The following is a 16,328-nucleotide window of genomic DNA, read 5'->3' on the forward strand; positions in this document are numbered from 1 at the left end:
GCACAAGGCTTTGCATAAATCCATGTGAAGTTTTGGGGCTCTTGGATTGATAACAAATTGTTCTTTTCTACTTACCTCAGCTCTCCATTGTGTTTGCAGCTTCAGGGTGCTTGCTGCCAGTTTAATGTCCAGTGTCATTTGGCAGGGGCAGATGCCAGACATCAGACTAGAAAGGAAAAATGTTATGGAAATTATTTTTAGTGAGATAGCAATGATAGCAATGTCATATTAGAAAGAGCTGAACAGCAAAACCAGATGCTTGGGCGAGTGATCCAAATGAAGAAGGTATCCCTAGGAAGGAATGTGCAAAATTACTTAAGGAGCTGGGCCCAAAGCTTTCAAAGATTCAAAAATACCTCACATTTACAGAATAATGGCCAGAAGATACATGTGCTGACGTGGTTAGAGGCTTTTATTGTATAATCAGCTGTGCTCTGTGCAGGTATTCAATGCTGATATGTGAAGGGACAAATCTTGCATCAAATGAAGAAGGATTAAGACAATCCTCACGAGGTTTCCTTTACTGGTGGTTTTTAATTGTTCTTCTTGTTGCTATGGTATATGAGAACAAGCTCCAGTAGCCTGGGGGCTCAGTTCTTTTGGCAGTGAATTCCCAGTGTGGCTGAAATGGGTCCCAAAGAAAACAGCTGAATGATGACTTATGGGTAGGTTCACCAGCCAACACAGAAATACCAACTCACAAGCAGAGGAGGAAGCACTAAGGGGGTTTTCCTTGATCAGAGCACTAAGACAGATGTCAGTGGTAGAACAGGAGTAGGTGGCAAGCAAACTGAAGGGCCAGCTCACACTAGAAAGTGAAAGTCAGGGCAGAGAGATGGAGTACGCAGATGTTACCTTTGGTAAAGCACTGCCTCCAGAACTCCCAGAGAGATACACTGTGCCAATCATTAGAGAGGAAAAAATGCCTGAAATTTAAAATTTTCATTGTTTTATTATACCACTAGTTTAATTATTTTTGCATATTGCAATTAGTCCATTAATAATAGTAGATGGATTTGAAAATCATAGTGGTGTTCTGTGTCATTAGAAATATCTTTTTGCTAATCAAAAGTGAATTGGGATCCTGTTTATTACTTTCAGAAACTACTTAATATTTTTTCTCCGTGGGAGAAGAGCTTCATAGAGTATATAGTATTTACTGTGATCTGAATTTTACAAAAGCTGCTCAAAAGCATATTCAACAGCAACTGCTGCCTTCAGAACTGAAGAACAGTCCAATTCAGTGCAAATGACATGATTTCTTGTGACAGGAAATTTATATTTGTAGGTAAGATACCAATATTGTTAGTCTTGGAAGTAGAAAACATCCTTACTCAGGAAATCACTTCATGATAACTTCAAGTATATTCTGCAGTCTCCTTGCCTTCAAGTGGGCACGTAAGCAGTTGCCTAAATCCCTTAGCTTTTCATCTATTTAGAAGCATTGTTGCCGTATTTTTGCAGAGGTTTATGTTAGGCTCTTCTCCTTACCTGGTACCACTTGGGGTTATAGGTACTTCCACAGCCTCTCCAGCACCGCTAGGCATATTCAGAGTCCAGCTGTACACTGTCAGTCATTGGGCACAGACCACAGGTTTTTGGCCTATTTATGTGTGCACAGCATGGCAGGTGCTTCTGCAGAAGTCACAACCTGCAGTAGGTCAAGTTTTTTCAAAATGTTTTCAAAAATGTTTTCAAAATATTTTTCAAAATCACTCTTTTTTACACTTAAGGCTGTTGATGAGCTCGAATGGAAGAAACTGGACTGTGACCAAGAACATTAACCCATTGTTTTATCTGTTCTGTTTTGGATGAAACAATAATGTTTTCATTCATGAGTAGACAGGTTTTTCTCTTGCCAGTTCCTGAAGAATCAGCACCCACCCTCCACTCACAGGGACACCACTCGCTAACAATAAGGTTTCCCTTTTCCTCTGGTCAGCTCAGGAATCTCCTTTTCCTGTTTTCACATTTTTGAGGACAAAAAACTGGAGGAGAATAAACTGTTCTCCCCGGCCTTATCTGCCGTAAAAAGGTTTGGCACCACAGCTCAACCTGGAAGACTTAAGAAGGTAAAATGCCACGAACAGAGCGGCTGCTTAGGCCAGGAAGAGCCTTACTGACCAGGTGGCAGATTTAAAGGGGTGAAAAAAGCCATGAAGAAGAGTGTCCAGTGCTTTTCCCACCTCTGCTGAGGGTACTGCCCAGGTGCCTGTGCCAGCTGAGCAAGGGAGGGGGGAATTTCTCTCAGGCTCCTAACTCGCATCACTTTGCCAGCCAGATTTTAAATGAGCCCTTGCTGGATAGTGCTGCGCAGAGAAACCCACTGACCTTGGTGGAGCAGTGCAAATACAGCTGAGGGCACTGTCTGGCTTGGGATGGGGACCCCGTCCTGGCTTTTTGTTCTCCCATTGTCCCTGCCTCGCACAGTGCTGTCACCGAGCAGTGCCAGTCCTGCCCGTGATTGATGAGTGTGCAGAGGCAGCTGAGGCACGCGTAGACTGCGACAGTGTCCTGAGGAGAGACAAAAGGGAAGGATGAAGTCTCACTTGCTGAGCAGGAGTGGAAAGAAAGCCAGGAAAGCAGGGAGGCTGTTCCACTGGGAAAGGAGATCGGCAAAATTAGGGTTTTCTGTTCTGTTCACAATGGAGCCACAGGCTCTAGACAGTCACTTGGGCACAATTCATTTGGAAGAAACACTCTGCTCTTGACTTTGTGTCTGGTTGTATAGGTGCCACGTGTCACTTGCAACAGCATTTGCAGGAAAGCTGGTTTCTGTCCTGCTGCTATTTGCTATTAACAGTCCAGCTATTTAAATTGCCTCACACTATCATATTGCTGTTTGCTTCTACTTTAGCTGAATACAAAACCAAATCAGCATGTGAAAACCAGGAACTGAAGCTCCACTGTCAGGAATCCAAGTTTCTTATCATCTACTCGGCCACCTACGGCAGATGGGCACACGAGGAGAGCGTCTGCTCAACAAAGGCGGAGCACACACCCCCCTTTGGTATGTTTGGGCACCATTGAGGGACCTTCTCTAGACAGGAGCACAGGGAAGAGAGGACACAGTTGAGGAGAAACTTCAGGTGCAAGAGCAATGGTGTTTTGAAAGCATCAGTGATGGAAATGTGAGAGAGATTATTTCTGAAACTCAGATAAACTGCCCAATATGAGGGAGGAACATAGAGTAAGAAATGCAGCAAAGTAATAAACTTTCATATAGTTAATCAGTTCTTAGTATGATTAGCATCAAAAACTAGTTCCCTTGCCTGTCCTGAATTTAGGTGACATATACTAAATATCAGCTCTTTGCCCCTCTTTTTCCTCCAGCCTCTGACAACGACCAGGTGACCAGAGTGTCATGATACTGTCTTACTGCTCCTTCTTCTCTGTTACCTGTTTCTGCCAGATATTCCCTGCCTTAGCTGCAGACTATACAGAGAGGGTCCATGGGGCAGGGCCATTGCTTTAGATGCTGTTGTATGCCCAGATCCCAAGGCTGTGGTGGCACACTAGAAAATTAAATGTACCTGGGACTTCTCTCTGGCACCAAGTCAGGAATGTCCTACGTACATAGCAATCAACTGAAGAATATGTTCCCTGGTGACACTGAAGGTATGAAGGTAACTTTTCACAGCATGGAGAAGGCCAGCACGAGATGAGAGTGCTGTTCAAACCCCTTGGTACTACACAGGGGAGGGTTTGTATGACTGATGCCAGCCCTGTGCAAAGGCTTAACATTGCTCCCAAGAAACATGCTTTATGTGTCATCTATGAGAAGCATCTCTGAACATCAAGAAGAGATCAATAATTAATCTTAAGAGCCTTTTGTCTGCAAGCCAATGTTTCTATTTAGTTACATAGATACTATAAAAAATTTATTGGCTGAAAATCACAATCTGTTCTTAGACAACATTGCCAGGTCTGTGTTTCACACCAGCTCTCTTGGGCCTTCACACAGACTTAGCTGTGTCTGTCTGTTCTGTGGCGTAAACATTCCAGAAGGTCTCTGATAGGCCCCCACACCCCTTATGACAGTGGCTTTAACAGGTGGCACAAGGCAGGGCAGAGATGTCTCGGCTGATCAAGAGAGGCTGCCACCACACGTCTTGCAATTCACTGACCTCTCAAAATCACTCCCTTGCCTCTAATGTCAGCACACACAGTTCACAGATCAGAATTCTGCACACCTTTCCTACTGGATGAAGTTTCCCAGGATAAAGAATTTGCAACAGCAACAAGCTCTGCTGTGGCCCCTGTGTACAAACACCTGTGCAGCAACACCCTGGCTGGCACTGGTTTTGTGCTCTGTAAAGCAGCCTAAAACACTAGTAATAGAGAGCATAAAACCTGAGACAAACACAAAGTAGATCTACAGAAGGTAGATCCTAGTATAGATTTCCTACTACTTAATGGAAGTGCTTGGCCTCTCCCTACGTGATACCAGTGACTTTCTGCAGGCGGTGGAATTTCCAAAAGCCCTTGTGTGGTGTGGGAATTTGAATTCAGTTATCACAAAAGACTCGGCACTTAGGAGCCAGATTCAATTGACCCCAGATCTATCTGTCTTGAGCCTGAATCTTATTTGTGTGGTTATTTAAGCACTTACAGATGTAAGTGGGTGCATGACTAGATTTCTGCAACGACTGCGCACCTTTCTTTCAGGGAAAACAATGGTAATTTGAATGTAATGACTTGAGACAGCTCTTCCTTCCCGAATCAGAGCCCATGTACCTGTTCATGTTTGCACCAAAAGCTGAATTGGCTCCACTATAGATGCATTATTGTTTCTGCTCACATTGGTGCAACTCAGCCTAAGGGCAGTGCTCAAGCCACTCCAGTTCTTTCACTCCATCACAGAGAAACTGTGAGGCGATTTTTTTTAGCACTGTGCAGAAGAGAAGTCACCCAAAGGTCCTAATGACAGGCCCAGAAAGTCTCTGGTGAGCTCAAAAGTTTTGCATCTCTCCGTACTTGATATGGTCCTGCCAGATGTACTGGGTATTGAATTGGATACTTCCCAAGATCTTGGCTACCTGTTGATATGTGTGATAGCAATGACAAACAGCAGCTTTGGGTCAGGACAGATGTACTCTCAAGGACTGCTTTTCTGTGAACCACCTGTCAAATCAGCAGACAGATTTTCCGAGCTTTGCTTCAAAGGGAGCCCAGGAAAGCATAACATTTCTTTGGCATAAAGGCTCTTCTCCATATAGGAAATAAATTATATAAATCCATCCCTGCTGTGGGAGATATCTGTGTGGCCTTGAGCACTTGTAGGATCCTGAGCCTCACCTCCACATTTAGCATGAGTATCTACTCATGCAACTGGTTTTCTGAGCCAGTGTAATGGTAAAAAGCAGCTTCTGCAGCTGTCCAAATGCCTGGCACTGTTAAGACTGTACAGAATTTCCAGCAAGCAACTTCCCTGTTTTACTAAGACTATCAAAAACTCCACAAGAAAATTCTGGGTGTGGTTCTGTAGCAGATGGTTCTGCCTAGAGGTATCCATTGTGCCCAGCACCAAAGCAGGAAACCATAGCAGCTTGTTCCTGTGCGAATTGCTGCATTTTCTAACCCATTATCTCTTTTATATTTGTACTAACATGTGCATGAGGAAACAGAAAATTTATTGGTCAGAAGAAGTTAAAGAATTGTGCCAGAACAGGTTACCATAGAGAGCACCAGGAAGATTTGGGTCAACAAACACCTCTCAAATAATAAATTACTCTTGCTAATACATGAACATACCTGAAAGAAGGCTTGGTAGTGGGACACCTCTAGGTTCAACTTGCATGCTGGAACACTGCAATATACTTCCCAGAAATTCCTCTAGATGCACACTGGCTGGTCAAATGTGCGTTCCCTCAAGCACCAGTGACCAGCAGAGCCCTGAATTACACCTCTGTCATGGTTTTCATTGCTGGAGGGTGGGGTTCTTTCCAGAACAGCCCTCTCTTTTACCCAGTCCCACTTCTGGAGGGTTGAGAGGGGAGGTGGAGAATACACAAACTCTCATCACAGCTTGCATTGTGCCATAACATACCCTGGGGTTGGGCTTTGTCCTAGTCCCCTCTTCCCAGTGGATTCAGATAAGAGGAAGGGGTGAGAAAGTCAAGCAAGGGGGATCTTCAAAATCCTGTAGGTTCCTTCCAGTCCAGCTAGGTGTCATGATTTTTTTACTGTAACAGCATTCTATGATGCTGTGATTCTGTTTGTTTGTTTGGATATTGTAGTCAATTCAAAGGGCCTTGTATCTCTTATTCACTGACCGATTGAAAAGCTTTTGGTTTCTGTCTCTTACCACAAGATGAACTCTTTGCCTGGTGTAAGCCTGTCCCCTGGGAAGGTCTCCTGAAAGCAGAAGAAACAGCAGTGAAGGCACAAGCAGCTTTAGGCAGATCTGGAAATGTTTCCACACTGCCTTGGCACTTTAGGCGTGGGAGACAGGACTCAAGTGAATTTTGTGGATGCAAAAGTAAGGATAAAATAGTTCCATTTTGCTTCCACCACGAAACCCCTTAAGTCAGCTCTCTCTATGCACAGACATGAGATATGAAAAGGTCCTTGCCTGTGTCAACCTGTGCAAACTGGGAAGTTTAAGTAGGTGCTTTGGGCCCCAGAGATGCCAAGTAGGAGCCATTGCACCCTTCCGCCCCGATGAATGTTGTCAAGACAAAACTCCCTTAAAATAAGAGGTTTTCAGAGCAGTGGCAGGATGAGGAGTGATTGTTTGAAGGGAGGAAGAGACCAGCCACCATTTTTAGAGTCCAAATAACTTTCTTCTGAGATGAACAGGGAAGATCAGATTTGGCTGGTGGAGGTTGCTCGGAACACACTGAGACACACGTCACTTCAACCAGTAGTGTTTTGTTTGCCAGCAGTTCAGGCGTTTCTTGGGTCTATTTTTTCATGGCTCAAATTTGTGAAAGGTTTGGAAAAGTACTCTTGGCCCTCAAGTCTAAAAGGAGCCAAGGAACTCCTGCTTGTGCACATGCAGGAGCAGGGAGTCTGTTTCCTGCTGTGGAACCAGAAATGGAGAGCCCTTAGTGTTTGGTGGGATGGATCCCCCACTCTGCACATGCATGAGCAAGGAGGGGAGAGAGAGAATCCAAGTTTGGGGGTTTTTTGTACAAAAGTGCTGCCGAGCACGCTGTGTTTCTGCTGGAATCAGCAGTTCCAGTGGCCCTTTTCTGTTGCATAGGCAGGACCCTGTGTGCCACGCTCTTGCATAAATTACCATATTATTTCAGCAACTTTCTTTAGGAGTCTACAGCCTTAGCTTGATCCAAACTACACAGTTCCCCCTTGTCAGTTCTTGTCCTCATAGCCAATATCTGGGCTCAACAAAGCACAAGCCATCCTGATTTGGAGGTGTGAAATCTTTGCTTTCAGTTGATTTTAAAAGCGAGCTCCTTATTCTTCTGTGGGTGGGCACAGCCCAGAACACATAAAGCGGCGTAAGGAGCAGTTGGGGATGAAAGCAGTTGAAAACATTGGGAGAGGGTGGGACAGGATGCTGTCGCTGGAGCCTGGCACAAGATGCTCCATCACCTGCAGGTTTTGTGTGGCAGGGTGGAAAGAAAGGGAGGGAAAGCTCCTCCTGTCTGAATTGAGAGAAGCTTTAAGAAACCAGAAGACAAATTACTTCTCATTAAAGCCTGCGTGATTTATGGCGTGTCATTTGCATGCCAAAACTTTCCCAAACAAAGCTAATTAGGGAGCTGAAAAAGCCTTTCCTCCAGAAACAAGGCTTTCTAGTCCAACTATTAAATAGCTGCAGTCAGACTGGATAGTTTATTACTGCATTAAGAACCTCGTCTTGACACCCGTGTCCCTGTGCCATCCATAGCAGTGTCTGGTACAAAAGATCCACCGACAGTCTTGGTGTGTAACAAGCAACTTTGGGAGAAAAGCGTGGAAAATGGAGCGTTTTCCCAGCCACACATTGCTGCCTTGTCTGCCACCGCTGGATGCCACCAGCCTTTTAGTACTCTGGGAATGTGCCTTTCCAGAGGCAGGTTATTGAAAATGTATGGTACCCGTCTAACAAGATATCTGTGTAGATCAAACAGCACCTAATCAGAAAGAAGCTACATTGTGCATTTATGTTCATCTCCCAATTCATGGTTTCTTTGGGCCCATTCCATGAGATTCCTTTACTCAAACACAGCACTGACCTCTCCTCATTCCGTCGCTGGAAAAAGGTGTTTGACCAGGAGAAGGGGAAGTTATTCAAGTTAATCCCATCATAGCTGCTGGGAGAACTAGCAGGAAGGTAGCAAGGCCACATGTAAATTAGAGAGGAATTTTTAGTGAATCACTAAACCCCCAAATCTTTTCACAATGCAGGAAGTTTAAAACAGTTTTTTTGTGTTATAAGACTTTCCAGGTAACATCTGTCCTGTCCTGCAGAAGAAACCGGCCATGGTTTGCCTTTACTCACCTGTGACACAAGACAATCCTTGGGAGGTTCTCCAAAAACTGGCCTGCCAAGAACCTGCAGGCATATAATGACTGGCTCCTCAGGTAGAGGAGCCAAATCCAACATGGATAGAGATGATAAGAAGCTATTAAGTCCCACAGAAATATGAGCAAAGGCAAAATGAAACACACACTTGCCATATCACTGAATACGTAGAAAACCACCAGCACAGCATCCTCCTGGTTTTATGAGGCACCGAGAGTAGCTCCCAGGGCAGGAAATTCTATAGAAAACATTCAGTTTGCCAGTTTACCATTGTGCTCCCAATCCATTCATCTACGAATCACCCAACAATTCCTCCTGATATTCTCTAGTTGGTTTTGTACTTGCCAAACAAAGTAAGCTACTGGCTGCCTAAAACACCCATCCAAATATATCTGAAATTGCCAGCGAGGGAAACTAAAACTGCTAAGTTACTTAATCAGAACTACCCAATGTTTTAGGTCAGCCCTTCCCCGCCTTCCCAGCAGTCTCTTGGGACACACAGGTATTGGGATTTTAGGTCTCTGAAAGGTCAAAAGAACTCTCTCCTAAAATCCATGTCCAAAGCAACCCACGAGCCCTTTGCCAGACAGATCAGCCCAGTATCTCCTGATGGTTCTGCCTAGGTATATGACTTATTTAATGCTGGTGTCAAGGAGTTAACTCTAAAAGTCACAAATCTGCCCCACTTTCACAAGTTAAATGTCAGGAACTCAGTCTCAAACCTTCTCTTCTTTTCAAAGAGATTTGGGGAACCTTTGGAGTGTCTTTGCAAACAATGTTTGTCCTTCCACTAAAGAGGCACAAATGAGCTTCAGCAGCTGGCAGGTGACCAGAGGCCATCCTTTATTTTAGGAAGGGGGACTGTTTTAACACCCAGAGAATGATGTTTCAGACCTCTAGAGCACCCTTGCCTCAGAAGCCTGGAGTGAGACATATCTGTCATACACAGAAAGCCAAAATGTGTGGGTGATACAGAAAGATTCAGAGAAGTATTACTTGCCCCAAACTTGTTCTTTCTGCATCCTTTCTGTTTAGAAACCAAAACTATAGGGCGTTCTTTGCTTTGTGTCTTGGAGTTTAGTACATGTGGATACAGAGAACTTAATCACATTCAGAGATGTTCTTTTTAAAGCAGAGTGTGACTCACACACTTTTCCACTCAAATAACTTCAGCTCCAGTGCAAAACCCATTTTTGGAAGGCACATGCTTCCCTGGTTAAATATTGAGCCCATTTTGACCTCTTCATAGTAAATCAAAAGCTACTTTTTAATACCCTGAACTTCCCTATAGCCTGAGCTGTTGTGACATTTAAAAATTGATCTCACCTGACTTGAACTGAACTTGGATATCCAGTCGACTCATCTCAGCAACCCAGGGCCAAGAAACAAGACTTGAAAACAGCATTTCATCTCTCCTGATTTGAGACGGAATGGATGTAGAGCTATTTCGATGTGCTTATTTTTTCCAAGACGTCCTGAACGGAATATCGAGACCTTATATTGGGCACCTGTTTGGAGCTTGACGAGTCTCTTCCTGCACCCTTAGTATGAACCTGTAAGGCAACATGGGAGAGTTAACCTCACTGCAAGTTCACACTGTTATTGTAGCTGACTTCCTTGCATTGACAAATCTTAATATTTAACTCTGAAATCCTGCTAAGGCAAAGCTACACCTGAGATTGGGTGCAGATTTCTATCTCTAGTCATGCATCCAGCAGCTCTCATTTCAGATAACATCAGGGTGTTGTATATTTATTGTATGTATTTTTTTTCTTTCAGACTGTTTGTCTTACACAGCGCTGGAAGTGTTATCAAAAAGGTGTTATGGAAAACAGAGATGCAAAATCGTTGTCACTAGCCGGGATTTTGGAAATCCTTGCCTACCTGGTGTGACAAAATACCTAAATGTCAGCTATGCATGTGGTAAGAGCAAATGCACAATCATTTTCAAGCCCTCATTTCTGCTTGCAAAGACGCACACATGTTCACATATGGGCACTGAACCTTCCTAAATATCTACTTCCCTTTAACACAGGAAGTTTGTGACACAGCCATGCAAAATACATGAACAACCCCCTGGGCACAGCAGCACCTAACAAAGACCCTGGCATTAAGGGGTTTTTTGCTATAAAGAAATGCAACCGACAATAAAATATCAACTATGTAGTTCAATATTTTTGAGAAATACTATCAAGATAAGAGTTTGTTCCACAGAGTTCACCTGCAACAGAGCTAGGAAAAATAAACTGGCATTGCCTGGCATCAGTGCAGGTGAAACAGTCCAGCATAATTGAAGCACTGTGTACAAGCCCAGTCCTGAAACCTGATTCATGTGAGTACATCTACAGCTTCTCCCTCACAGAGGGGGTTTCCTTTCTCATGGAAAGGGAAGTGAAAGTTTATGAAAAAGAAAGACTTGAAGTTATACATCCCTTGCGGGATTGAAACGTACTTCAGCTCCTTCCTCAGACAAGAGGGAACAGTTTTCCATACTGTTTGCTATAGACTGATATAATTTCATAAGAGGTGAGCAGAATTCCCTAAAATACTTCAATAGGAGCAGCTCCACAGGTACATACTGCAGAGTTCTTTGGCTGCATCCCTAGTGAGCAGTGGTCAAAGGGCACAGGTTACCTGAGACATGCTTTTAAGAACAGCAATGTAGGATTGATGGCCAGGTCACCTCTACCTGAAGATCAGAGGAAAATGAGCCCCGAGAGACTTTCAGTCTCCCCAGGAGTTGGTTGTCAGCTGGGAAAGGTGGTGCAGTAATTCAGCGTCCTGTTACTGGAGAGATCTGGGAATCTGCCATTGCATCAATACATATTATTGTGCAGCTGCCTTTATAAATCAGTTAATGTAATTATCTCCAACTAGCATGTACATAATTACAAGTTGTTCCTCTTTGCATGTCTGTGTACCAGAAAAGTAGAGTGAGTTTGTTTGCACTGGAGTTATGCACTCGCTTATTTAGAGATGTGGTTTTGCAAAAACACATGGGTAACAAAAAGTGTTCTTTTGTGTTGCTGCCACGTTTGGATGAGTTTTTCTTCTGCCAAATTTTACTGGGCTGTGCAATCTGAAGCATTAGCCAATGATTGCAGATCTGATTATTTTACAGATCATCTAATGAACATGGGAAGAATTTCATGGCATATTCATCCTCATTAGAGGATGTCAGCTAATCTGATGCTTCCAAAGATCATTCAAATAGATTTCCCCCTGTAGTGACAGAAACTCAGCAAGCAGAGCACTTTTGTTCTCAGGGCTGTGCCACACTTCAATGTATTTCTATCATGGTCAGGAATGTGAAAAAACCCCATACTCCCCACCCAGTGGTCAGCAGCTGTTTAGGGCTAGTGAGTCTGGCTGCATTTTTTCATTTGCAGTTCACTCCTGACAGCAAAAACATGACAGGAGCCGGAGGTGCTGGTTTCTTGAAGTCTCAGCACCTCCAGTGATCTGCTTAGCATCATCTCCTGTCTGCACAAGGTGGGACCTCCTGACTCTTGCTGAGCCTGCACTTGAGGATCAGGGAATCCTCTCAGGCAACATGGCTCCTGCAGCCCTGTGGTGTAGCCGCACCCCCTGGATGCTGGAGTCCCTTTGTGGGCTGCCTTTGGCAGCCTGCAGGAGGTGACTGACTCCTAATTGCCAAAGTAGTGCCGGCACAAGTTGTAATACAGATGTGATTATCTTAATAAAAATTCCTATGCTGGTCCCAGCTGTTCTGTTCAGAGACCTGATGTAGCCTATACCAGTCCTTGCATCTGAAAGGCACCGTAATGAAAATAAGCAAAGCAAGCAGACAGGGGCTCTTTCTGTCCATGCCATCTTGAATTAAACATTTCCCTGCAATAAATATTTGAATGGCAAAGGGGAAAAGGGCGAGCGAAGCCCTGGGGAGCTCCCCCTGGGAGGGGAGCAAGAGGAACATCAGCACAGGTGAAGGAGTCCCAGGCCATGCAACAGTAGCTTTGGGTCCCGCATGGATGCTGGAGACGGCACATCCTCCCGGGATGTTGCTCACAACAGAGGCATGTTGTTCAGAACAGCCAGGCCTGCAAATGCAGACTGCAGGCTGGAAACAATCCTGCTCCCTGTCTGCCCCACACACCAAGAAAAGTGTTTTGCCGCTGGAAAACAGCTACAAACTACCACGAGGTACAAGACAAAATACAAATGAGCTTACTTACCCATGTATCTGTTGGCCTTCCACTGCAAACAGGAGCTAGGACACCCAAAAGGATTCCTTCATCAGGAAAGGAAACAGCTCTGACTTTGAGCCCACACAGAAAGAGAAGTTCTGCTCAGAAAGAATTGCTATTTTTAGTTGTTTTCCAAACGAAAACTATGCTAAGCTGCAAACCTCAGTCTCCTCTGTTCCATTTAACTATCTCAACACTATTTCTTGGCAAATATTTCTATGTGGGATAGAGCTGAGTGTCATACTTGAAATTTCTTCCTTTTTTACCCCCCCCATCAGTCTGAAAATCAATGTGCCTTCACATAGTACAGGAACAGGGTGGCTGAAGGGCCCAATTCATCCATTATGGAGTATGTGAACTCTCAATGTCTCTACAATGCACCTGCTTGTAGTTCTTTTAATTATTTGAAGAATCCTGTGAACACTTATCAAGGGAATAAATTAATGAAATGAGAAAGATGCAGCTCATTTATTCCCATCCCCTCCACCTTCCTCAGCAACTGTCCATCTCAGAAACTTCGTAAATGACATCGCATAAGACTTTAACATTTATCTTAGAATTACAGTGAATTATCCTCACCCAAACCCAGTATGCAACTTAGCATCTGGCTGTAGCCCAGTTTATGCTGAATTTAGAGGCCAAATTTGTCTCCATCCACTGGCTGGGACACCCTTGAGGGGATGAAAACAAGGGGCAGGTTGCTGTAGGGCAGAGGCAGGTTGCTGTAGGGAGGGAGATGCACTGAAGTTCCTGGAGCAGGAACACTGAAGTTCCCGGAGCAGCCGATGTGTGAATCCAGCCACAGGCCCAAAGCTGTCCTGACTTCGCAAGAACCACATAACCATTAAGGTTGGAAAAGACCTCCAAGATCGAGTCCAACCTTCAATACCACTGTCAGAAACACAGATTATAAACCCAGGGTGAGCAGTGGGATTTGTAATTAACTGGAGAGAGGGTTCTTAAAACTAACAGAACACAATTTGTCTTTTGCCCACAGTTCCTAAATTTATCCTCACGGCTGTCAACCCCCTGGTCCCTGATAACAAGTCTTCTGTCAAACAGAATGATGGTATGTACCACCACAGATACAGGGTTTGGGATGAAGTAGTGGAAACCCTGCTGAAAGAGCTCCTCTTCCCATTGGAGAGCAGTGGACAGACTGGGAGTGAGATGAGAGCAGAGTCCTGCAGTCACAGCAATGCTGCAGAAGAGTGACCTGCCCAGCCTGCCCAGAGCCAGCATACTGGGAAGAGTAAAAGTGAAATTGTAGTTGTTTCAGGGTGAAGAATCTTTTACAAGTTATGCCAACACCAGCTCTTCTCAAAGGCCACAAAGTTAAGGATGAGGCTGATGTGTGTCCCCAGTAATAGGAGCACATGGCATGGTTGGGCTGGGAAGGCCACTGGAGAACTGTGAAGCTTCATGAAGTAAAATTATTTCAGAAACCCCAGTGGGAATAGGCACTAGGGGTTTCACTTGGCAATAGACTCTTAAATGAATTTGCCATTTTCTAGATGTTTAATATTTTCAATAATTCGTTAATTATTCCTTATTTAACTTATCAACCATTGTTTGGTCTAGTATTCTGCAGCTCCTTCAGCACAGTACTGGCCTGCCTGTGTTTTGGGTGGATGTGTTAGCTGGAAAGTTACTGGGTGAATATCAATTCAATAGCTTAACTGAATTTGCTTCACCTTCTCCTGTCACAGGTGTCGACCTTGATCCAAGGGAATCAAGACTTCCAAAGAAAGATGGAACTATTGTTAGCTCTAACTACTTGGCTACGTTTGCATACATTAGAGGTAGGAAATGAGACTGTGATTGTTTGGCTCCCTAGATAGTGGCATTGTGGGAAAAGGGAGGATCAACTCCAAAGGTTACAACTAGTAATCCCATGTTTATGGTAATGATATTATTACAATATAATCACAATCTTGTGGATGGGACAATCCCAGCATAATTGACATTTAGGGAATATTCCTAGTCTTGAAGGATTCAAACTCTGTTAGCAACTGCAGCCAAGATATTTTTAAATTTTCGATGGGGACTGTTGGTTGTTGAGTAGTTTTGAAAACCTGGTCCTGACCTGCGAGAGCACTGGAGACATCTGTCTTTGGAAATGTTGGGTTGCATACATGCACAGATCATGAAGGAGTAATAAAAAAAAGCAAAAAGCCATCCCAAACCCAGCTGTCTCTGCTGTGAGACGAAGCAGGTTTTGTGACTTAGCAACACTAAGTGTGAAGGAAGAAAAGTGCTCTGTACTCAGCCTGGTCTGGAGATGCTGCTGAGGCCCTGCAGAATCCCTCTTCTCATGCCCCCTGTTTGTGAGGGCAAGGCCTATTTTGGCTGGATGGCTGGAAAGACCAAACAAGGTGTGCACAGTTCTGGTAGCTGGTTGACAACAGCACTGACCTGCTCCTAAAGGGCTGGGGTCATGTTGTCATTTTACAATGTTATAACCAGACTGGATTTTTGCCCAGCAGTTCAGAGAGGCAAAGCTGGCAGGGTTAGGCTGTGAGTGTCAGGAGGTTTGGGTGCCCTGTGGCTACAGAACACTGCAGGAAGGGCAGCTGGGGGTTTGTAACCAGCCTTGGCAGTTTGTAAAGTGATTAAGCCCTGGCTTTCTTGCCTGCAGATCACCCTGAAAGAGCCGCTCTCCTGTTTGTGTCCAGCATTTGTGTGGGATTAATCCTCACACTTTGTGCCTTGGTGACTTGCGTGTCGTGTCCTAGTGACATCCAGAAACTGCACAGGAAGAGGGACCAGCTGGCGCCAGAGAGTGCCAGAGCCTACGAGAGCAGTGCACAGGAGGAGGAGGAGGAGGAAGAGCAGGGGGAGGATTCCTCCCTTTCAAACACCCAGGATGAGACGGACGGACTTTACAGACCTTCTTACTCAGGTTATAACTCAGCAGAGGCAGCGGAACTGGCCGAAAGGATTGAGCGCAGGGAGCAGATCATACAGGAAATTTGGATGAACAGTGGTTTGGATATGACACCCCCTAGAAATATGAATACATTTTATATTAATGAACAGTAAATGGCTTATTTTGGATGACACTCTATCCCTTTAAAAATAAAAATGTACCTTCTGTGAAGGAACATTCGTATCAGCGAATATAATTATTTGTAAAATAAAAATAAATCTATGCAATAAAAAGAGGGTTTCATACCCTTTACCATCTACAAATCCTTCTGTGAAAAACACTCTATAGTTTTAACTCATGGTACAGATTACTTTTCACTGCAATTTGGGATCAACTGCCAAATGCATGTTCAGGAATTTTTAAAAAGGTGGGAAATATTTAAGCAGATGTATTCAACCATCAGAACAGACCTGCCCAAGATGTGCTCCTGCTGCTACCTGTGCTGGCAAATCTGTGAAGGACAAGCTCCCAAATGGCTGCTGCTATCATAAAAGACTCTTGATGTTCCCACACACTAAGAATACTTCACTTAAGGGAAACACTGGGTTCATTTTTCTGATCCTAAGGCAGGGTTAGAGCCAGCACTTGAAAGCAGGTCATATTCTCAGGATTTTTTATCAGTTCACAATCTTCACTTGAAATTTGTTAGACTAGTCAGATTTGGTTTCAGTTGGAGAGAAAATTAAATCAGCAATGTATCTAAGCTGAAACCACAACA

The 16,328-nt window shown here is 44.2% G+C and overlaps 1 protein-coding gene and 1 long non-coding RNA gene across 2 annotated transcripts in view; one reads left to right on the forward strand and one right to left on the reverse strand.

Annotated features, from left to right (window-relative positions):
• Positions 1-15,780, forward strand: part of EVA1C (eva-1 homolog C) — a 32,325-nt gene extending 16,545 nt beyond the window's left edge. Inside the window, exons 4-8 of the mRNA XM_040089770.2 lie at positions 2,858-3,010; positions 10,253-10,396; positions 13,679-13,750; positions 14,391-14,483; positions 15,320-15,780. Of these exons, the coding sequence (XP_039945704.1) occupies positions 2,858-3,010; positions 10,253-10,396; positions 13,679-13,750; positions 14,391-14,483; positions 15,320-15,723 (866 nt within the window). The 3' untranslated portion in view covers positions 15,724-15,780. The remainder of the gene's footprint in view (positions 1-2,857; positions 3,011-10,252; positions 10,397-13,678; positions 13,751-14,390; positions 14,484-15,319) is intronic.
• On the reverse strand, positions 1,468-15,703 carry LOC120765280 (uncharacterized). Its single transcript, XR_005704407.2, has 5 exons — positions 15,572-15,703; positions 12,670-12,779; positions 9,800-10,026; positions 2,332-2,514; positions 1,468-1,651 (listed from the first exon to the last, which is right to left on the reverse strand). It is a non-coding gene; the product is annotated as an uncharacterized LOC120765280 (long non-coding RNA).
• Positions 15,781-16,328: the final 548 nt, after the last annotated feature.

The sequence above is a fragment of the Hirundo rustica genome, chromosome 2, assembly GCF_015227805.2.
Source record: "Hirundo rustica isolate bHirRus1 chromosome 2, bHirRus1.pri.v3, whole genome shotgun sequence".
In the NCBI taxonomy this organism is placed as follows: domain Eukaryota; kingdom Metazoa; phylum Chordata; class Aves; order Passeriformes; family Hirundinidae; genus Hirundo; species Hirundo rustica.